This window comes from Haemaphysalis longicornis, unplaced genomic scaffold (assembly GCF_048455015.1).
Source record: "Haemaphysalis longicornis isolate Haplotype H1 unplaced genomic scaffold, Haemaphysalis longicornis Haplotype H1 scaffold_5, whole genome shotgun sequence".
Lineage (NCBI taxonomy): Eukaryota > Metazoa > Arthropoda > Arachnida > Ixodida > Ixodidae > Haemaphysalis > Haemaphysalis longicornis.
Window position 1 is genome coordinate 68,953,859 of NW_027526385.1, and position 23,360 is coordinate 68,977,218.

A 23,360-nucleotide genomic window follows, 5' to 3' on the forward strand; every position below is an offset into this window, starting at 1 on the left:
ATACATACATACATACATACATACATACATACATACATACATACATACATACATACGTACATTCATACATACGTTCATGCGTACATACATGCTTCTAGTGCGCTTGTCCTCCTATGGTAAGAATTCGAAGGAGTAAATGGAACGTATGAAAGTAAGCCGTCCATGTCTGCGCCAATTCAGTGATGCAGTAAGCTTTTAGCCCCAATAAAATGTTAAGTGAAAAGGTTGAGGCAACTCTGGGGAAATGCAACAGGTAATGGTACTTGGGGGAGTAGAGGGGGGAAGGGATCAGCATCTCCGGGGGGGGGGGGGGGGGGGGGAGCCCCCTTCGGTGTATCCCAAAGAGGGCTCGCCTCCCCTCCCCTAGTCTCCACCTATGAAGGAGGGGTTATTGGTTTGGTGAACAGCGGAGCCATTGCGAGTGATGGTGAGGCCCAAACTCTTTATTTATGCACCTCTGAAATGGAGGCCGCGCAAATCAATTAGTGTATTACAAAGCGACCCGGGTAGGGACATTGTCAGTTAGACACTACAAAAAGTGCAGACTTGGGTGCCGACACGTTCAGCCAAACCGAAGACCCATGGTCTGGAACGGTGTCGCGGAACAGTTGAAGCGCTTCGATTGATTATGATTATGAGGTTTAACGCTCCAACGCTGCACAGGCAATAATGCGCGCCGTAGTGGAGGGCTCTGGATTAATTCGGCCACCTGGGGATCTTCAACGTGCACCGAAACCTCGAACACGCGGGCGTTTTCGCTTTTCCCCTCCATCAGATGTTGCAGCTCTTTCCATGATACGACCCAGGCTGTTAAAATACGCTGCTTTGATGGGATTACTTGGCTGTGGCAGCAGATTTGGCAGACTTGATGCATAAAAGGAAGGAAAATTTCAAGTTTTATGACTCCTCTAGATTGGTAGTGCATTGTCGAACGTGTCAAGAGAGTGGCCTCCATTTGCCCCTACTGATTTGTGGTGTTCTCTAACACAGCAGGAAGGCGAAGGCTGGTTACGCCCGAAGCCGAAACCAGAAAACGGGTGTGACCGTCTTTTTATCTAGAAACAAAGTAACCAAACTCTCTGTGGCTCATATAGCGTTGATCTCGTAGTTGTGGAATCCGCTAAGATGGAGCATTGTGCCATTTAATGATGTACAGCCATGGGAAAATTAAGTGAGAACACGAAAATATGGACCAGAACACGCAAAATCAAGGAATGCAGATAATGCATGTAATATAACGGCCCGCTATAGTGGTATATATTTCAATTGGAGAGCCACATCTCCAAACCTTGTTACTGTAATAAAGTCACGAGGCAATTTGACTTGCCCGGAAAGAAATGCGCTATTCGTGTGTTGTGGTTCATATTGCCACGGGGCACATGTTTTTAGAAAGGACATCACAGGGAATGCAAAGAAAAGGCCACAGTGCGAAGAGGACAATTCCCTTGAAGGGGCACGCGCCGTATCTGCGCACAAATAGGGGGGAATCGCCCACGTGTTGGCGATTCCCCCGCTACCATCTGAGCCAATTGTCGAAGAAGAAAAAGCGTCGCCAAGTGTTTAGAGCGCAGGTATCTGGTGCAATGTCCAAATGACAGTTTTCTATTGGGGGCGAGATTTAAACGTCTACAGCTACTCCAGGCTTATAAGCAAGACGCCCTTCTATCTTCTAGAGATTATAGCCACCTTCGTCATGCATGGAGGCCGATGCTTTGTGAAACAAGGCTGTGCGAGGTAGCAATCACTAAACTTCGGTGCGAAATTCCCCCACTAAATTGTTATCTTTATAAATCTCGTCTGGCTCCATCTCCGCAATGCCCCTTCTGCGACGAACTAGAAAATATAGAACATTTCCTATTTAATTGCCGCAGCTTCTCCCCAATGCGACGCACGCATCTGGAGTCAACCTTTAGACGCCTTAACCTACCGCCATCTAGTTCCGAGGTCCTGTCACTAGGCGCTTCCGCCCTAGGAGCCTGTCACAGGGATGTTGTGTCTGCCCTCCATTCTTATGTTGCGGCGACAGGCCGGTTTTCCTGCTAGCCAGCTAAACATTCACACTTAGCTCATTTTTCTTCCTGAATCTACTTTCATATTATACATATTTAAAAAATTCTGTTGGGTATTTCCTTTTCTAAATTTTGGGATCTAAAATAATATAGGTCACATCTTCATTAGGCACAAAACTCCAATCCCCCGCGTGGGTATGTGCCATGGTGGGAGGCAACCAACCAACCAACCAACCAATCTGGCTTAATGAATCGGCGGATGCTCTGGCGGGAATGGCAGTGGGTGGAGGTTCTGCCGCCCATTTCCCTCAACTTCGGCACGCTTTCGTAATCTGTGCTTACTTAGAAGTATGCCTGATTCTGCTTACGAAGACCAGTCGCGAGCTTGCGAAGTCACCCTCACTAGCTTTCGCTGTCGCGTGCCAAATTTAAATTATTACTTTCACCGCTCTATTCTGGCCCCGTCGCCGTATGCGCTTTCTGCAAATAACCAGAAACAATCGACCATTTCTTCTTCTCCTGCCCACGGTTCTCCTCGATAAGGAGGAGGAGGAACAAACTTTTATTGAAAAGCAAGACTTTTGGTGACGCTGATGGGTGGGGTCCCTAGTCCAGGACTCCACTGAGTCTGGCCTTCTCCCGGGCCTGGTTGACTAGATGAAGCTGGTCTTCCAGGCTCGAGCTGGCCAGGGCTGCCTCCCATAGCTCAAGTTTTTTCTTTGGTGTTGTATCTTCACGCCAATTGCTGTTGCACTCCCAGGTGATGTGGTATAGTGTGGGAGTGCTGCCGCAGGTTGGACATTCTGATCGGTATTTTCCTGGGTAAATAAGGCTATACCTGTGGACGTTCGGATAAGTATTCGTTTGAATCTGTCTCCAGGAGGTGGCTTCCATTGCGTTTAGCTTTTTGTGAGGGGGCGGGTAGAGTGCCCTGGCTGCCCTGAGTGCTTCCAGTCTTTCCCCATAGCCGTTGGGAAGTGAGGTTAAAGACTGCGTGCTGTCACCCTCCCGGTTCGTCAATTCTCGGGCAGTGCTGTTAGCCGCTTCGTTCCCCGCCAATCCATCGTGACCGGGGGTCCAGGTCAATCTGTGCGTGCCATGGGGTCTTCCTTTGATCTTGTTCAGTATGTTTGCTGCCACCCGTGGTATTCTTCCTTTAACGAAGTCGTAGCATGCTTGCTTGGAGTCCGTAATTATGTGCCGGCTCTTCTGTTGTCTCTCTCCGTGGGCGAAACCAAGGGCTATTGCTGCGGTCTCAGCTTCCTCGGGATTGGTATTCTTAATAGTCAAGCAATCTATTAAGTTGTGGTCAGAATCTATGACAGCCGCCACCGCATCTCTGTTGTTTTTGTACATTGCTGCGTCAGTGTAGAGTGTGTTAGGGTCTCCATGAAGTTTTTTTTTTCTAGATATGCTATCCTTGCTTTTCTTCTTCCTTGGTGGGCTGTCTTGTCCATGTGTCTTGGTATTGGTGATATAAATAAGTTTCTGCGTATGTCCTTGTCGAGGTCGACTTTACTTGTGATGTTGAATTTATCAGCGGGTGTGCCTACTCTTTCGAGTATGGCTCGGCCTGTTCTAGTGAGTTGCAGCCTTTGTTTTTGAGCGATCAGCGTGGCTTCTTTGATCTCCTCAAAGGTGTTTGTTACGCCCAGTTTTTGTAGCTTACTCGTGGCCGTGCACTGAGGAAGTCCGATTACGGTTTTATAAGCTCCCCTTAATATCGTTTCTATTTGATCGTTCTCTTGTTTGTTTAGCCGGTGATATGGTAGGCTGTACGCCAGGGCTTGTACCAGACGGAGAGTGTCTTCTTCTGTCATTCCTGTTTTGTTTCTTGTTATTCTTCTGATTATTCGTGTTATTTGCTGTGTGGTCTTGTTGAGCATCTGTATAGTGTAGTTGGCCTTTAGGTTGCTCTGTATCCAGAGTCCGAGTATCCTGATTAATGAGACTTCTTTGATTTTTTGTCCTTCCAGAATGACATTTAGGTCTCCCGGGCTTTTGTATCTGCTGTTATAGACCCTGATTATTTCTGACTTCTCTGGAGCACACCGGAGGCCGCTGTCCTTGGCGAGAGATTCTACGCAGTTCGCCGCCTCTTGAAGTGCTTCTTCCTTTTGGGCCAATGAGATAAGGCGAAGATACTTAGTAAGCACATGCAGTCGGCTAAACCCCCCGCTGTCCGCTACACTGATTTGGTCATTTGGGGCGAAGGAACTGGGATTCTGCCGTGGGGATCTTTGCCGTGCGTTGCACTCGTTCATCCTGAAATCAGGCCGCCTGCCGGCCCTGCTGGATTCCCCTGTCAAGTATATGCGCGCCTAGCTCACTGCTTAGCCTGTACCACTTTCTTTCTTCGTGTTTCCTTCCAGTTTTCATTCAATAGTGTTCGGTTTTACCTTTTTTTTTATTTCTCTAATCTCCTTACTTTTATTTCTCTAGTCATCCACTGCTAATTCACTCTAATATTCAGACTACCTCACTGTGATCACAGGCTCCAAAACCGCCTGCCGCAATTACCAACTAGGTCGTGTTTCTGGTCAAGCCATCCGCATTCTGAACAATCTACAAAGCCCACCCGAACTCCGCATAGTCTGGACCCCAGGCCACGCATCCCTCGAGGGGAATGAAGCGGCACACGCCGCTGCCCGCGAGCATACCTTCCGGGCCTTCCCCTCGTTGGCAGACAGATCGATGACCTCCAGCGATGACATTCCAAGAAGGTACACGGATGTCCTCGCCCATTACCGACTGCAGCGCCGCATTTACCCCCCACCACACCCCAAAATGACCAGAGAGGACGCCATTACCCTCAGACAGCTGCAAACTAACACCTACCCCCACGGAACACTACTCCATGCCATCTACCCAACAACATACACTCTGACTTGTCAACACTGCCCCACACCCAACACTCTCTACCATATGGTCTGGAAGTGCCGACAATCGCCATAATTAACCCCCCAACCAAACCCAACACTGGAGCAGTGGGAGGACCAGCTGACCAGCTCACGCCCTCAAGACCAGCAACGACTGGTGGACAGGGCCCGCCGGGCAGCCAAGGACCAAGGCTTCCTGGACTAAGGAGGCCTCCCACAACGGAACTAATACAGCTGAATAAATGTTTATTCCTCCTCCTCCTCCCTACAAAAATTACATAATTTCTTTCGGTAAGGCGCCCATTTCCTAGCCGATCCCCCTGAGTGGGTACGCGTCATTTCACTGGCACCACCACCACCACCGCCTAGACCTCCGAGCTGCGGTTCTATACTACAGCCACTACTTGTGAATAATTTGTAAATAGATTACTTGAGTGTACAAGTGCAAATAGGCTGTCCTTCTCTGCTAAGTAACAATACTTTCGTGTTCGTATATATGATCTGTCCATGACTGCCTTCGGTCCAAGCGGCCATAGGCGCCACAGGCTTGCTTTTGACGATCGCTGTTGCGTTGACTCTAGATTTTACCGTACTCGGTGCTTCTTCGTTCCCCCTCGACAAGCTTCCCATGACTGGTGACGACAGGGTTGGGCACTGGCGAAGTGCATGTGGGTGCCGGCGGGCCAGCTCCCGCGCGGGTGCCGCTGTTCTGCACGTGCTCTCTGTAGCGACACCATCGCCATCGTCACCATCAGCGCCCAGTCATCATCACGGTGCCTGGCCAGCGTCAGCAGTTGCACGCGACAACAGATTGAACGCGGAGTCAGCAGCTGGGCGGCCGCTCGTTCTGGCCGGGCCTAGGCCACAGCACACAACCGAGTCTGCTCCCTACACTACGTTGGGGTGCGCACACCGGCCTTCGTCAGGAAGTTCGCCATGGCCTGCAGGTCTACGTCGTCGTATAGGAAGGCGTTCTCCTTGAAGACTGGGTACTCGCAGGACTAGTACTCGACGTTTAAATGGGCCATGCAAACAAAAAAAAACATTTAAGAGACTGCTTTGTCCCGATAACAATGGTGCCACTTTTATCGCAAACTTCAAACATCTGAACGGAGATATTACGGGGAACAGAAGAAGAAGTGGCGACCTCATGGCGACCCCAGCCATTTTCCGGCTATTTCTATATGACGTCACAGATTCTTGTTTGTGTGATTGGCGGCCGCTTACGTAAGCCACTGGAAACATGACAATGCGGTTGTGGTAAGGCCTCTCGTTTCATTCGAACGTACAATTTGAATGATAACTTGCATTTGCACGCTCGTAAGTACGTTTTCACTGCTGGCGCACATTACGTCATTCCTACTCAGGGCACGTCACTGTAGCAGGGAATTTAAAAAAAAATTTTCAACATTTTTTTTTTGTGGGGGGGGGGGTAAATTAACAGAGTTTTAGCATAGCGGGTAGCGTACGCTAACGCTATGGCGGCGGTGCCGGGACCCGAAAGAGCACGCGCCCATGGCACGCGCGCATTAGTTTCTCGGGGACGGCGCCCACGAATACCCGAGCCCGAGCATTCGTTCCGGTGAGGGGCGACCTCCTCGCCGTCCCTGCGCGCGCATGCGCAGTCGGGTCCCGTTAGCCCGCCGCTGTAGTGTTAGCGTATGCTATACTCGGTGACAACTTAAGAACGGCACCGGAAGTTGCCGCTGTGCCTTATCACCGTAGCCGGATGTTTCTCCGCGAGGCGCAAGTAGGGCGTTACTGGGAATATTTTGAACATGGCGTGAGCCGTTCCCGTGATTTTTTGCACTTAAAATGCTTATAAACGACTCCAGTGACGACAAACTGCGTGAGACAAGGCAGACGATATCACGCATTCATAGCAAACCCCTTTCAAAACGCGCGCGCACTGACGTCACGGGTCCGGCGCTTTGGCGGAGTGATACACTACATGAGGTCGTTCCGTTCTTGAGTTGTAACCGAGTATAGCCGCCATGCTAAAACTGTCTAATGTCTACCGTGGCTGCAATGGATCTCGGTGAATTACCGAATGCTTCCTCTTTCAGGATGAACAAAGTTGTATTTCGTCTTCATGGTCCCTTCGATGTCATTGATCTTGGAGACCTCGACGAAGCCGTTGTCGAGCACAGGCATTAGCGTCTCGAGTTTGATAAATGTGGTACTCGGGGAGGGACAGAAGCGCCTTCAGCTCGGCTACCTGGTCCTGGTGCGCGTTCTTCTTTAGAATCAGAGTGATAGACTCGGTCTCGCTCTCCAATTGGTCCACGAGAATACGCAGAGCCTGTGTGGAATTCGACAGCCACGCCGTCAGGTCCTCCCCCTTCTGCACGAGGTATACCGTCTGGGCGCCGTACAGACTCTCCTTCCAGAACGTCTTCATTTCACTTTCGACCACCCTGGACCACTCCATTTGCGTTTGCGTTAGCTCGCCGTTGTCCATCAGGAAACCTTTTTCCTTGATCTCGCTGGATGTTATCCATGTCTTAATATGGTCCCGCAGCTCCTGAAGCGGTTTAACCTCTATCTCGAAGTCGGTCTCGTACTACTTCCTTTTGACTTGCATTGGCTCCTGTGTCAATCTTGTCCCAAATGTCCTCGAAATGCAGCTCCACCTTGGCCCGACTTACTTCAAACACAGTTCTGTTCTGCGTGGAGTTTTCTTCTAGCCATGGCCACGACCGCAGAAAAGAAAGTTCCTGGAGTCTGGTAATGTGCGACGAGCGTTATCGACACTGAGCACTTGAAGACCTTTTTGCACAATAGAAGCCCGGCATCACGCATGTAGAGTCGTCCTAGCGGGTAATTCGTTTCGGGATACTTTTGATAACACAAGAGTTAGAGACGCTATCTGTAGTCCTACTCCATCCGTACATGGCTATGCTTCACTGCAGAACAATCGATGTGGGGAAGCCAGCTTACAAAGACTAAGCTTACATGGTAGTACACCGATACTCTGGAAGTCGGCTTCACCTGTATACACAAATGCATTGCTGGGAAGAAAATTTTTCAGGAGCAGTTTAAGCCGTTTTGTATTAAAATATGAAGGCCTTAGGACCTTTATTTTCTTATGGGAGCTTTTCGGTCGACCGACCGCTCTATGGGAAAATGCATTAGTTTTTTTTTTTTTTTTTTTTTGACGGGACACCATCGGTCCCTCTATTAAAAAAAAATTCAGTGTCCTTCCGCTCTGTGAAGAAGGATGACCAACGAAGCTGTCGTGCCGAGCCTAAACGTGAGCGGCAATTATGCTTTTACCGGGGCGCAGTCCAAGGAGTGCACAAAACAATACACGTTTGTTCGCAATTTGCGATTTTGGTTGATTACATGAACGCAACTTGGACGGACTGGAGTTTTATTCCAGCGGACAAACAAGGGCCGCCCGTTTCCCTCCCGTAGGAGCCTATATATTGACAGCGGACGGGAATACCTAGTATATACAACTTCACTGCGAAGTACTTAATTTTGAAACGTAAATGAAATTTCGCGCGATGATAGAGCCATCTTAGCGGCTAATTGTCCTGTAATTTATTTCGGGCTAGTTCCAATAAAACAGGAATTATAGCCATTTTCTATAGTCATACTCCTTCTGTAGACGGACGTCCTTGACCGTACAGCACACAATGTGGAAACGCTGGCTTACAATTACAGGCCAATCAAAGCAGTCTTCACGCCTAAACACAAATGCATTGCTGAGAAGACATCTCTGTAGGAACAATATAAGCCGAGTTATATCAAAATATGAAGACCCTATGACATTTTTTCTTGTTTATTAATTTTTCGTTACACTGAAGGTGTGGCACAGTTTTACGATTCTAGGAATTTGAGTGGGCGTCTCAAAATGGCGCTACGCTCGCGTGGTATTCTTGTCTACATCTCTAGCCGGAGCCGGTCGGCTGGATTGTAGCCATAGACAGCTGCGCTGTAAAAATGAGTGACGAATGGGCGGCGTGGGGGAGGGGGTGCCTTGGCAGCAGTTCGCACAGGGCGCCGAATGCTGCAAGGCCGGCCCCGCTATGATACAAAGTGGGACGTTTGTTTCCGCGGCCTCGCGCCAGTGGCGGCCATTTTGGTACCTCTCCTGTTGACGACGCAAGACGAGGGTGCACTGAAGCGTGGCCAGGGTACTAGTTTTGTATACGTTACTGACCACCCCACACAGGAAAACCCCGCATGGTTACGCGAACACTACCCTCGTAGTTTCTGCCTGGAATTTACACGTACAGGTGCCGCCATAAGTAAATGGAGCGCGGGTTGGCGAACATATTTGCCTCGGCGTGGGCCTTGCCAGGAACCTTAAAGTGACCGTTTAAGTCCTAAACTAGAATCCGCCGTCTCGAACAAAATTTGTGCCGATAGCCACATACGGCAGAATGCATTTCAGCCACGAAGCCGTGATCAGTTTACTTCGGATTGAACCTGTGCGGTTGCAATAGAAAAGCCTGCTAGATTCTAATTACTATCGAAATCTGCATTCATGGTGTACAATACGCGGCAAATGAAACGGGAACACGAAACAATGAACCGAAACAGACAATTAGCGCGATTTCTTTCCATACAAGTCAAAATGGCGCGGGGCTTGGTTACAAAAACAGTCCGGTAATGTGGCTTTCCGAATATACCAATAGAGCGCCATTAATAGACCTCAACGAACAGTTTCTCCAATTTTGAGGGTTCTGATTCACATTTTCGTGTTCGCGTTTCATTTGCCGCGTATTGTACATGTGGCCGCTGTCACTTACGATGTCGTGTACGCGCTTAAAACATGAGCTGAACCACCAGCAAAATTTAGAAAAACCTTTAATCAAAACACCAGATAAAGAACATCCATGCAAAAGTTGTTAACTATTCAATAACACTGCGATATTCAAAGCCAGAACCTGGAATAGAGAGACCACTACAATAGAAACACATACTTTTATTTGGAACCTGAATTCACTTTTCGCGCCATCTTGAGATTAAACCTGGCAGCAACAGCATGTTAAAAATACTAAAGCATAAGAATAAAGTACACTAATTAGTAAACATGACCGTCAGAAGTTAGGTGGATCCAGGCACTGACTTCGGAATGAACACATAGTAATGGCTTCGCTGTGGCGTTCGGTTGTATTTCATCTTTCCTCTTAGCATATCGTGCGACATCCCGCAGCGCTGAATAGCGAAATTTCTTTGAATTGGGCAACTTAATAAAAGATTGTCTAGTTTCTTCGGAATCATGTACTGAACTTCTATCCTCGGACCTTATATCACGCTGCCGGAGCATCATTCGAGAATAAGTTTCGCCAAAGTAAACTCGCAGGGCATCATGGGAGGTGCACACTAAAACCATCAGCAAGCACCAACACGAACAATCAGAAAATGCTGCAAACAGTTCATGCAAACATAGCAACAGCAATGCGCCCGGCTTTACACAAGACGCCTTGAAGATCCATCCGCTAAGTTTCAGAACCGTCGTCGAGGCCAAGACGCAAGTTCACGCTCTGCAGGCACTTGCCGTACAGTGCTTGAAACTCAGGCAGCAGGCTCTGTCTCCGTTGGCTGCCCGCAGCAGAGTCGTACTCGAGGCTCAGACGCCGCAGCGGATCCCTCACGGCCTCGTAGACCTCCAGGAGCCGGTTCGTCTCCAACGGCCGCCATCCGATCTCGTGTTCGCGGAAGTAGGAGCCCAGGGGGTCGGAACTCGCGCGCAACATGTGATACGCGTACGACGCAGTCGCCTTCAACTTCCCTTCGAGTATGGAGTCGAGGGTGTCTCGCAGCGCCATCTCGTTCCTGCGCAGTGTGAACCTGACTCCGGCGTCCTTCGTCTCTGCGCGCGTTTCCTGCCCGAAATGGAAGCGCTGCACGACCACGAGGCTGCGGCTGGCGGTGACCGCTTCCGGGAAGAGCCTGTCGAACGTGGGACACACGCACTCGCCGTCGTACCGGTACACTTCGAGGCGAAGCAGGCTCGTGTTGACGGCCAGCGCGTCCCGGAGGGCCGACGCCACGTCGCCGTCCAGAAACCAGCGCCCGATCACGAGAACGGTGATGGACGAAGACTCGCCGATTCCCTCGAGCAGAGTGAATGAAGACTCCTTGGTAGTTTCGTAGATGAGAGCCACCTTGCTGAGCATGGTAGCGTTGGCGAAGAAAGAGGACAAGTCGCGGGCCCCCTCTGCGGTGATGATATCGGGAGCGCAGATGTAGAGGGTGGTCAGGGTGCTCTCGTACTTGGGAAGGTGACGGAGAAAAGTCCCGACGTCATCTTGCCAGGCGTCCACGGCTTGCAGGTAGAGCTTTCGCAAGGGGGCTTCCAAGTTATTGCCGAGGAGCGGCACCTCGTCGTCCCTCCAGACGAAAGTGACGCGGTTCTGGAGCGACTTGGCGGCGATGATGTTTAGAACCTGAAGACGTTCCCCGGGCGTGTCGTTGACCGCCCCGAAGCACACTTCTCGGAGCGAAGCGTTGTCGTCCAGGCTGCCCAACAGCATGACCACCTCAGAGCAGGTCAGGTCGCAGTCGTGCAAGTACAGCTCGTCGAGGGTGTAGTTGAGGCTCAGGGCGTCGCTGAGCCCTTTGAGGGTGTCGCAACCGTGAAACGTCGAGCCGGACAAGTCGAGCACCTCTATCCTGCGGTTGTTGGCCACAATGCTCGCGAGCGCTTTGCCGTAGGCGCCGAAACGTCGCCGTCGGCTCACATTGATCGCCATCTTCAAGCACCTGAGAGTTCGGTTCTTCGCCAGCGAGTCTGCCAGAGCCAGGAGTGGCTCCGCATCGGACACAGGGTTGCCCAACTCTAGTTCGTTAAGGCTGCGGTTGTCCTGGAGTTCGGCAAAGAACTGGGTCATATCGCAGTCTAAATTCAGCCTCATCCTCTGCACCGTCGTGTGGAGCAGCATAGAAATTGCTTCCCCGTAAATGTACTCCCCTTCGTCCACCCTCGCGTAAAGGTCCAGTTCCTCGAGGTTCTGCAGGTAAGTGAGTCCGTCGAAGAGATTCATGGCAGCTATCGAGTCCACAGTGACGTTCACGGCAACCAGCGACCGCAGTCCAGGGTTCCTCGTGATAAGTTGGCGGAAGTTGTCGCTCTGCGGTTCGTTGAGACGCAGCGCCGACATGTGGAAGGTGTGCAGGAGAGTGGTGTACTTGAGGGAGTCGAAGATTTGGCTTCTCCAGGCGCCTGTGGGCTCCGAGTGGTGTGCGACGATGCCCGCGCTCACGTAGTCCGTGTGAAAGCGCAGCAGCTTGTAGAAGATGGATATGTGATGAGGGGCGACTATGCCGGCGTTGAGCGTGGCGGACCGTATGCACCGGTGCTCGTAGATGACCCACATGACGAGGCAGAGGGACGTGAGAGTTACGGAGGGGCTCAGGTTGATGCGTTCCATCATGTCGAGCGTCCGCAGAGATAACGCTCGGCCTCGCAGACATTCCAGAAGTTCGAGCCCGTGGCTGTTCAGTAGGTTGTTCCAGGACTTCTGGTGCTTGAGGACCCAGCAGGGTTCGCGTTCACCATGGCTGCATTGCCTGGTGAGTTCCTCTCCTGATTCGCTCCTGAAAACGTCCTCGAATGACCGGACGCGTTGCTCGACATCATTGGCTGACGGAAAGTATGACGGTGCATCGCGGCGGAGGTACCTGGCGAACGCTAGTAGTGCATTGGCAGATGTCGTGCCGGGCTGCAACGAAGTAACAAAATTGTAAGTAAAGGTTGCATAGCGATACAATTAAGGCAAGCGGCTCCGAACAAACCACACCATGTTTTCTCACTCGCAACACAGGAAAGGCGGAGTCACAAATTCGAACCCATGGACCATACATGACCAGAACGTTAATGCATATAAGGCGCAAGTTTAAATAAACAGCGCTGGCTCAGTGGCTAAGGTGTTTCGAGTTCGTGTCGGAAAACAGCGCGAACTTAAAGACAAAAGTGAAACATGACTTGCAGCGGTTATCCTTGTTCCACTTCTTTTACGTGTCTCTAAGTTCGCGCTGGTTTCATCCAAGAATGTCTTTCCAACAAGCCCAGCTTGCAACCCTTAAAAAGAAAGCCGCAGAAGCGAAGCAGAAACGGAAGACGGATACGCTGCGACGAGAAAAATCACGCAGTAACGCTCCGTGCTGGCGATAAGTATAGCTTTCACATGGCTACCAGGCGCGAAGGAAGGTGGGAGCGTTTATCGGAAGGGTTGCAGAGTTCCTTTAAATGGGCCCTAAATAGGGGGCGAAGGCACCCTTACCTCCCGCCTCAAAGCGGTGCGGATGCTATGAGCTGACAAGCTCGAGCACACCAACCTAGAGACTCGCAGGGCGTATGCGCTCCGAGGTACAGGAGGGGACTTAATTTTGCAGACCACGCGAGCGCGTGCACCAAACGCCACCGATGCGCACTCTGGCGGCCTGGCGCCTGTTGTCGAGACCGGCGCGGTGCGCATGCGCGTTCTTTACTCGCAAGCACGCTGATTTTCTCGTTTCCTGCAGGGGTGCTGCGGTCAGTGAAGAGCGACGCTTTTGCAGCATTTCTTTCATTCCGGTGAAACATTTGCGGTCTATTATGACGATTGCGCCGGCTTTGGCGCAAGTGCTCCTCGAGTCCTGATAAATGTTTTCGGAGATTGTTTGGTGTGGTGTATCGTGTATACTTTATCGTGTATACACGCCGACTAGCGGCTTGCGAACGGCGTGGTCAAATTAACCCGTGTGTGAAGTACAATCGCAGGGTGCTGCGCTATCGACAACGAAATGCCAGGCAGATGAATTGCGAACCTTTATTCAGTTTTTTATTATGTATACTACTCGACCACTCAACTTGTCTTTCAGCTCGCTTTCCGCTACCGATAAAGTAGGCAATTTCCAAGTGCATTAAAAGAAATTATGTCGGTTTTGTTTTTTGCTGTCTACTTAGTTACTTAAAAATGATCCAAAGACACTCATTTAATGGCCTGTTCGCGCTTCACGCCAGCAGTCGTCAAAATGGAACATCGGGTTCCAATCGCAGAACGTCCTAAGATTGTTCGCTACTTCCAGAAGGCATTCCTCAAAGGAAAATTTGCAGGATTACTAATAGGTAGAGTGATGATGTTACCCGAGAAGTTCATGCCTACAGGGTTGAAGAAGGCCGGCTTGCAGATGGACAGCAGAGCGGAAGGACAAGGTCCAAAACAGAAGACAATAAGGACAACCACATTGTTGCTGCAATGGTTGAAGACCCACTACTTAGTGCCAAATAAATTCGGGAGGACCCACGCGAATAATTGGCAGCGTTTTTCGATGGGAACCCGAGGTGCCATTGTAACAAATACCGAAGAGCAGAGGGAACACAAAATATATAGAAGTATATATTTCTTTAGAACAATTTTAAATAAGGAAGTATACCACAAACAAACATACTTTCTTTTACAAACCTTGCAAAATGCCTACTTCAGCGGCAGCGGAAAGCGTGCTGAAATATAATTTCAGTGGTCAAGCAGCAAACAAAATAAAGATGACGAATAAAGGCTCGCGATTCGTCTCGCCGGCATTTCGTTTTCGATAGCGGGGTACCCTGCGATTCTGCTTCCTGCACCCTTCATTCGGCGACCCCTCTCGGAAACCGCTAGTCTCATTGTGCATACACGATAAAACAAAACAAAAAAGACCAAACAAAACATTCCGCCTAAGCATTTATCAGGATGCGAGGAGCGTTTGCGCCAAAGCCGGCACAATCGTCACATTAGGCCGCAAATGTGTCATCGTGATTAAACAAATGCTATAAAGGCGTTGCCCTTCGGCGCTTCAGTGACCCTCGCCGTACCGCTGCAGGAAGCCAGAAAACCAACGTGCCTGCGAGTAAAAAAAAAAAAGAAAAAGGAAGCGCATGCGCGCCGCGATGGTCTCGACAACAGGCGCCAGGCCTCCAGAGTGCGCATCGGTATCTTTTGGCACGCGCTCGCGTGGTCCGGAATATTAAGTCTCCGCCCGTACGCGCAGCCATTGGCGTTATGGCTGCGTTCACGCACAGAAAAGGGATGAGGGAACTAACAGAAACAGCTGGCGGACAGGCCGATTTGGATTGTTTCAGCGGTCGCTTTTTGCCGCCCTTAATATTGGGCGAAGCGATAAATGCAGCTCGCAGTAAAAAATTTAACCTGCACGACAAGCGACTAGTAATGCATCTTAGGAAGGTATCACAGCGCACGAACGAAGACAAAAAAGACAGGACCTGTACCACCCCTTTTTAAAAGGGCACTACTATCCTGCCAAGCCATCGTGTCGTAATTCATGACGAAAGAGCGGCACAGAGCGCACTAAGACAATGAAACAAAGAAGATAGTCAGAACACAGCACTTTCTTTGTGCCCTTGTCTTAACGCGCTGCAAGACATTTTTAATGATGCATTACCAACTAGCCCACGAAGCCGTCGTCGGTAATGCATAATGGCATAGCGGTACACATTCGGGTGAAGGATATTTGCAGAAAAGGAGACAACACCGCCTACTGAAGAACTTGGCAGAGGAGGAGGGGCGTTAAATACCGAACCTACTCGCACCTGAACTACGACGCTCCCGGTAGTGGATGACTGCGGATCAGCTAATTGGAGCACACAGCTAACTGTTCTACGGGCGTTCTGCTGTACTTCGTCTCTACACCCCCTGCGGCACGCACCGTAAACGAACCCGACACCGCGCACGTTGTAACAAAATTTAGCTATCCACCGCCGTGACGCGTGCATTGCGTCATACATTGTGGCCCTTCGTAGCTTTTACCCTCCGCCAGACTAGACACTTCCAACAAAGGCTTCTGGGACCCCCGTTACTTGCAAGAGCGCTTGGACGAGTTGGTATGACATGGTTCTGAACTATCGACAGGGACAGGAAAAAAAGACCACTACGACTGTGACTGTTGCTATAGCCTCCACTCGCCGCGAGCCAAATCGCTGCCAACAAAGGATCCCCGGACTTACACTTGACGGGCCGTGTTCTCCGGGCAGCGCCCCGGAGTCGGCTGTACTGGGCACGAAGCTGGCAGCCTCCTCCGCCCACATGTCGACGGCGGCCAAGCATGCAGACCTCTGGCTGCCGCTGCTCACGGAGAAGCGCTCTTCCGAAGCGCTCTCCGAAAGCTCTGTGGGTGCAGCATCGCCGCTCGAAGCGGACTCCGCAGTGTCGACGGAATCGTCCGCGCTCTTCTTCACCCAGGACGGCCCCGGTAGGCTTAAGTCGCGCCCGTCGTCGCCTCCGGAAGCCATGGCCGCACGGCTGGTTGTCCCTGCGGTGCTCGCGACTTCTCGTCTACCCTTCTCGTCTAAATGTGCTACGGCTCTGTAAGGCTAGCCGGGACTGAATAGCCGGCGCCGCACTAGGTCACCGCCTGGGCGAATCGCGACCGAGGTGTGACGTCACAGGGGATATGGGACACGTGGTTCCTCAGCCTGCTGATGAGATTAAACTTTTTGCACGACCACTATCTGCGCACGCGCTTGCAGGAGCCGCCATTACTTTTCGAGGCTCGCTGTTATCGCAGATATCGCTTCTGACGGACGCAGCATGCACGCCGAGCCCAACTCCAGATAGATACTGCTACGCCTTCGGGGGCCGCTGCAGATGCGCTAAGCCATCGGACGGTTAATCAGCGGCATAGGAAAACGTACGAACCTTCGTCAACACGTGAAGTTTAAAAAGTGTTGCGGCACAGTATGAATGCGAAGCAATCTTTTTCTATCACCATGGGCGTGCTCCGTGATTAGCAATATTGGACAATAGCGTCACCAGCAACCATTGCTGAAGAAGTCACCAACTGTACTTTTCGTATCCCCTGCTACGAGCTCTTTTCTTGGTCTGGACTGGAAAAGGTTCATTAAACTTCCTCAGTGCAATGCAAATGCTTGTGCTTGCCGGATCGTTTTTCAAGCACCCCCCCCCCCCTCCCCAATACCCGCCGTTGACTTTCTTTTTCTTCTTCTCATTTTTTTTCTTGCTCAGTAGCTGGCTAGTGCGGACTTATCTCTGCAGGATTTCTTTACCGCGACAACTCAGAAGGGCTGGTTTTTCGACAAATTTCTTTTTGTGATTGTGTGTGTGATTGCTATGTGACAGGGTAGTGATTAGATTGCAGGCATGAGTTTTACCCCGTGCCCCCTTTTTTTTTTCGGTCGAAGTGTGCTTCGAACACGTGTTGATAGGTGGCTCGCTGACGTCACAGATCCGTATACAGTCCAACCTCGTCATAACGAACACTTATATAACGAATTATTGGATATGGAGAACCAAAAACAAACATTGGTTGGCTACGCGTAAAAGTGACACTTATTCTTTTTATTACGAAACTGAAACCTTGGCAACCGCACTATATCGGCTGTATATAACGAAGAAATATTTGGTTTGCGAGAGGCTCAGAACTGAAAAGCTAGCATAAAGAAAGGGCAATTGAAAAGATTGAAAGATAACACAACCATATTTAGTAGCTTTGAAAATTACAGGCGTGAAAAGTCCCTTTCGTGCGTGGACAGCATGAAAAACTTCATTTAGCTCAGTGCTGTGATAAGCCACCAGAAGAAGACCACCTGCTTTGTCAAACGAACCTTGTTCTTTTGTAATTTCACGCTATCATGTTCCGGTCCGTTTAGTTTTAAATGCCACACGGAGACAGGCAAGGATTACCTCGTCTGTAGTGAGAATAATGAGCTTTTGTATCTATAGGATTTTGCGCCAGCAAGATTGCCGATTTGCTAGAGCCGATTTTTCCCTCTACGATTACAACGAATATCGTACAAAGCGAACTAATTTAATGAACGAATAATACTTCGTTATAGCGAGGTGCGACTGTACTTGCAGGCAGAGGAGATGATCTAGTTGATAAGGACGGCAGGTTGGGCTAGTTGGCCTCGTGTCTCCTTCGCGCAGTTTTTTTTTTTTTTTTCAAAATGACTGGTTGATAAGGTTGCAGACTCTGTAGATAAGTTTCATCGCGGGCATTTTAATTTTTTTCAGTTGGTGCACACAACAGGCCACACGATAAACAGGCACGTGTTCATGGACAGCTTTGTGACGTCACTGATTCGTAAACTTCGTGCTGAAGAGAAACTTTTTCCGATGAAAGGCTAGCAAGCTGATACCTATAACGGCACAAGTTCCCCCTGTTATTGTTGTTCGAGCCAAAATTTGATTGATCCATAAAACTACTACAAAACTATAAATAGTGATCAACCAGCACTAAAAATAATAATCCGTCATTAAATGAAATAGCTAATTTTCATAATAATGAATAGCCTTACCAATCTATAAAAGCAGAGAAATGGAAGGTTCCAAAATCTCGGACAAATTATGGACTGCCAATGCTTAAAAACAGCCTGCCACGTTTGCTGAATTGGTTTGATAGCCAGGTAATAGAGCTTACATCGCTAAGCACTGCTTATTTATTCACAGCCTCACCGGAAGGTGCTTTTATTACCTTTTGTTGTTATTGCATTTTGCTGGAAGTGTCTCGTCCTTTATTGTTTTATTACTAAATGTTTGCATTTCTTTTTGCATAGCTTCTAAAATGTTTGCATAGCTTCTACGACGGCGGCTTTCCATCCTCTGTCCCTGATTGAGATTTAATCCCACTGCCATCACTCGCTAGATGTACCACTTGCTTCATTCAACCTTCTCTCTTGAGTAATCCCAAATATGGTGCCGATTGCACATAGCATAACTCCATTTCCTTTCCTACGCCTCCCACTCGCGCTTCGCGTCGCGTACCACTGCCTAAAATGTCAAGCCACTAGTGCCAACCATGCCTTTTTATGCCCCCAGAACCCTTTCCCTTCCTTCACCCTCCCTTGAGTGGTAGGAATGAGCATTGACCAGTTAGATCCTGAAGGAGAAGCGCGGCGGGATCCAGAAGGACATCTCCAGCAGCAGCAGTGCGCGGCCTTCCCCAAAGCCTGAGCATGCCTCAAACCTTTTTTTAGATGCGAAGCAGCTTATGGTCGATGTTCCCTCCGCCGTTGTGCGGTGTCCACACCCCCACTGCGCATGCGCATCCTCCTCCCCCTCCTCTCCTCTCCTTGTCTCATCTCCTCTCCTCTCCGGCATTCCTCCTCTCCTCTCCTTTCCGGGATCACGCAGCGAATGACAACACCAGCGGCTCCGCGCGCGATAATGCAAAGCAGCTTAGGGTAGAGACCCGACGGTAGCCGCTGCATACTCCACTAGGGCGCGCCACTTTAGCTCCGCGGTAAAAATTACGCGCGCGCGCGCTCCGCTCCCCTCATTCTCCTCCCGGGAACTTGAGTCGACCAGTGTTGTACGGAACGGCGTTACAAGGAACGGCGTTCCTGGAACTAGTTCCTTTTTGGAGGAACGGAGGAACGCCACCGTTCCATTAAGGGTCGGTGGAACTGTAACGGTAACTCGTTACGTTTTTGAAGGAACGGCAGGAACGGCGTTCCTGCCGTTACATCACTAGGCTTTGGCTGTTTTTAATGCCAAGGCTCGAGTACAAAAATCCACAAAGCGCTACTGCGTTTCTCTTCCTATAAGATGGTCGGTTTGCCCGCCCTTCAGCCGTACGTGCTGCCTCGAAGGTCAAAGGCAGAAGAATAACCACGCAGCAGGCCGCAGCTTGTGCTTGCTTTCATGCTGGTTGCTTACGCGGCGTTGTACGGGTGAATAGCGTAGCCGCGGCAATCCTTTTCACCCTTCATCGTTTGTCTGGGGAGGCCAGAATGTGCGTCTGGCCCATAGAATTGTTCCCTGGCGGGGAAAGAATAGAGTTTTAGCAGTCCATCCCTTCTGTCGTATGCATTGTTACTGGGTTGACCGGGACCCGGCTGGGCACTTGGGCATTCGTCGCGGTAGGGGGATTAGTTCCGCGGGCCTGCCTTCGCCATGTCCGTGCCTCCGCACCCTTCCTACTCGCCCTTCCGCGTGCTCAGGAGCAGACGGGTCCCGGTCAACCCGGTAGCAATGTAGCCAACGAAACGGACGGACTGCTAAACGGGATCCGGACATTTCCGTGTCGGACATTTCGGTCCAGGACGTTTCGGTGTGGACATTTCTGTGCACGGACATTTTGGTGCACGACGTCTTGGCCCAGACATTTTGAGTGAGGGGATGTCCCAGGCATTTTTTGAACATTTTAGCTTTAATATTGTAATTTCGTGACTTGATATGATTTTACGTTCGAGACTTGTGCTTGCGCCGCCGTTCGTAGAAAAGAACGTTAAACCGTGGGGAGCATTGCCACGTTAAACCCAATTTCTGTAGCATATGGTAAAAATTAACGTTGTTAATTTGGATGCGTTTAACCATTTGCTGTTATTTTAACATTGATGTGAACAACACTAATACTTTAAGTGTTACCAAAGCGCTTTCCTTTCACTTCACCCAAAGGTGCAAGACGCTGCTGCTTTTAGTCTACTCCTCCCCCTCCCCCCCCCCCCCAGCAAAACTTCCGCGAAAATACAACATAAAAAGAGGTCGATTGGGCGCGTGTGCATTTCGTTTTAATTATTCTCTCAATCAATCTCGCCTTCGTTGCATTCGGTGTCAGTTCTACTTAAAACTAACAAACCAACGATCGCACTTACGGTGGCGTTACTTAGGGGAGGGGAAAGCTGAGCCTCGCCGGCAATCATCCCCCTAAGTAGAGAGAGAGGGGTGTCACTTGTGCTTCACCATTGCATCGACTGGACTTCGAAAACTTGAAAATGACTCTTGCCGCTCTCGTCACACTAGCATATTCATTTTTTTTTGCTCCTTATAATGGGAGGAAGCGAGGTATACCGGGGGTGTCCATGATATGCGCGACTTGATGAGTTAATTCCCAAGGGGGTGACTGAAGGCGCAGAAACAGCGATTCCTGGAGTGGGGCGCCGTCTATATGACACGACGCGCGGAAGGGCGTAGCCAGCAAACTATAGTGGCCATTGTGTTCTCAGCGGCTTTTTGGGTGGCTTTTTGTGTGACATTATAGAGGTTTCGTGCGCCCATGGTGAATGTAAAGCTTTTGCTCTGTTTTAAACGCGAAGTGTGCTATGTCATTGTTCTGAATGTATCACCCAATTCCTGCAAAAGTCTTCACAAGAGGCTAGCAGTATGTTCTAAATAAAAAATAAAAAATCACTGCGGTGACGCTTCAGAGACCGTGAACTCCACCACGCCAGTAGGAGCTTCAGGGGGAAACCGAAAATAATATGGCTGAAAAAGAAATCTGGTCGAGATTCGAGCGTATAGGCGGGAGGTGGGAGGGGGGGGGGGAGGGGGGGGGGTGGCTAGAAAAAAGAATTAAAATGTGGTAAATGTAGGCTTGTAAACATTAAACGAAGGTTCGTTGTCCCGAACACAATGGGTGGAATTTGTATGCACAACCGGTGCGCGCTTAATCAGCATTTAGGACATTAGAACCTGCGGTTGTTTTCCAAAAGGCCCGTTTTTCCTCCCCGACAATATCCTAGACAAGTGTTAGCGAATTCATTTTAGCAAGGCAGCCCAGCCTACGTAATACTCTTCATAAGGTTTTCTTCATTCTGGGGGGCTAGCTAATGTTTGTCACTTTTTGGATATTGAGAGTGTGCATGTAATTTATGTGATTTGAGGGTGTGTAATTAAAAAAAATACAAAAGAGGTGGTAGATCATCGTAAAAAAGAACGAATATAAATTAACAACCTGTCATAAATGAAAAAAAAATGTGTGCTAAAGAATTCAATCGACTGCATAACAGGTGTCCCCAGGAAGAGGTATTAAACAAATATATATAAACGTAAAATTTCTAAGAATACATGGAAAAGATAGAACATGGCATCAATCAAAAAAATAAAATCACTGCTCCAGATTATTGTCCATAACCCACGTTAAGCGGAAATAAAATATAACGGCTGTCGTAATGAGGCAAGCACCGGATAATTTGGTCGCCGAAATGTCCGTACAGTGAAATGTCCGTACACCGAAATGTGCGTGCACCGAAACGCCCGTACACCGATATGTCCGTACACCGATATGCCCAGATAATCTGCTGCAGATAATCTGCATATCTCCAGATAATCTGCTGCCGGTGGTGTTAATATTCGTATAATATACGTAGTTCGATCTGAGTTTTAAATGTCTCACTTAATTTCGACCCAGGCTTATCCTACACTATATTTTAATTTAAAAATCGAATTGTAACGTTAATGTAACGACACGTTCCAATTTTCGAAGTGGAACTGGAACGCGTTCCTTTCGCAATAAAGGAACTTGTAACGGGAACTCGTTTCAAGATTGGCAAGGAACGAGGAACGAGCTTTCGTTCCTATTTTGGAGGAACGTGTACAACACTGGAGTCGACCCCATGGCTGCTTCGCATACTACTCAGGGTTCCCCTGCGAGAAGATGGTGAAATTTTTTTTTCTCAGTTAACGTTCTACCCTCTTGCGATATATATGAACATAAAGAGAAAACAACTTCATTTTTCTGACAGCTTACGCGCTCTTAGACAAGTAGCCTTGGCTGCGGAGTAGGACTGGTTCACCAGATGACACTGGCGATCTATGCTGGAGCTGAGCAGCGCGGGTTCCCATTGGGATGCGGTAGGACGTGGGAAATGGGGTATCGCGGAGTTTCGTTGCTGTTCTTACGCAGTGTGTTCCATGCTGGCGTAATATTGCCAGAACGGGCATCCTTTAGTGTATTGCTCGCTGTACCAGGGGCGAAGCAGACTTGGAAGTTAATAAGTGCTGGTTTGTATATGTGCCCCGGGACAGCAACCTCCTCTTCCTCTCGGATGAGTTTCCTGTGCTGGGAGATAGCTTTCGACGGTCTAGCTAATGATACTGCGGGATATCAGCGTGCTGAGGATGTTGGCCCCTACTGGTAGGATCATATGTCCGCAGTCCGTTACACGGAGGGCAATTGCTCGAGCGACAGCGTAAGTGCACTGACTGCTGGTAGCAAGTTGGTGTCGGGAGTCCAGACTAGTTTGATCGGATGGAGCTTGGTTTTGTGTTCCTGGATGAAGTACTGTGCACGTTTGGATACATAGCCCGCCCGGTAGGATCGCGGCTCTGTTTCGAAGTCCGTAAAAATTGTAGCGTGTGCGTCACTATAGTGACGCACACGCTACAATATACAGTTACAATCCATAGCTGCCTTTTCACCTTTTTCGGGTCTTTTAGTCTTGATTGCCGCATTCAGTTGCGAAGGTTTCGAGATTTTGGTCGATTTTTGTGGACATATTCTGCGGCATGTGTGTATCACCCCGCTCGACGGTCCGCGTAGATTGTGGTTGTGCTTTGACCCTGACTTGACGTCTTCCTTTGTGACACTCTGGATGCACGTTCTTAGGTGTCGGAGCGACATGTATGAGGTCACTGACAGCTGACGGTGGGGGAAGTGTGGGATCGTCGTGTGTGGGGCCTGGGTTGCCAAGTTTACACAGCAGGTGTCTGCCGGTGTCGGATGCCTGAAGTGGACACTGTTGAGTCGTCAGGTGGGCCTCGATTATTTTTCGTGTTATGTTGGTAGCTCGTGTGGC

At 49.6% G+C, this 23,360-nt stretch overlaps 2 protein-coding genes across 2 annotated transcripts in view; one reads left to right on the forward strand and one right to left on the reverse strand.

The window, feature by feature from the left end:
* The window catches only part of LOC144138395 (uncharacterized), a 74,041-nt gene that overhangs the window by 28,342 nt on the left and 22,339 nt on the right, over positions 1-23,360 (forward strand). The gene's annotated exons all lie outside the window — the stretch shown is intronic.
* Positions 9,689-16,309, reverse strand: LOC144138392 (uncharacterized). Its single transcript, XM_077670654.1, has 2 exons — positions 15,831-16,309; positions 9,689-12,567 (listed from the first exon to the last, which is right to left on the reverse strand). Exons 1-2 carry the CDS (start codon positions 16,113-16,115, stop codon positions 10,342-10,344), a joined length of 2,511 nt encoding a protein of 836 aa, XP_077526780.1. The 5' UTR covers positions 16,116-16,309; the 3' UTR covers positions 9,689-10,341.

Coding starts and splice junctions, on each gene's coding strand:
- LOC144138392 (XM_077670654.1), bottom strand. CDS start 16,115: ATGGCTTCCGGAGGCGACGACGGGCGCGACTTAAGCCTACCGGGGCCG. Junction 12,568..15,830: donor GAGAACACGGCCCGTCAAGT/GTAAGTCCGGGG, acceptor ACTTCGTTGCAG/CCCGGCACGACATCTGCCAA.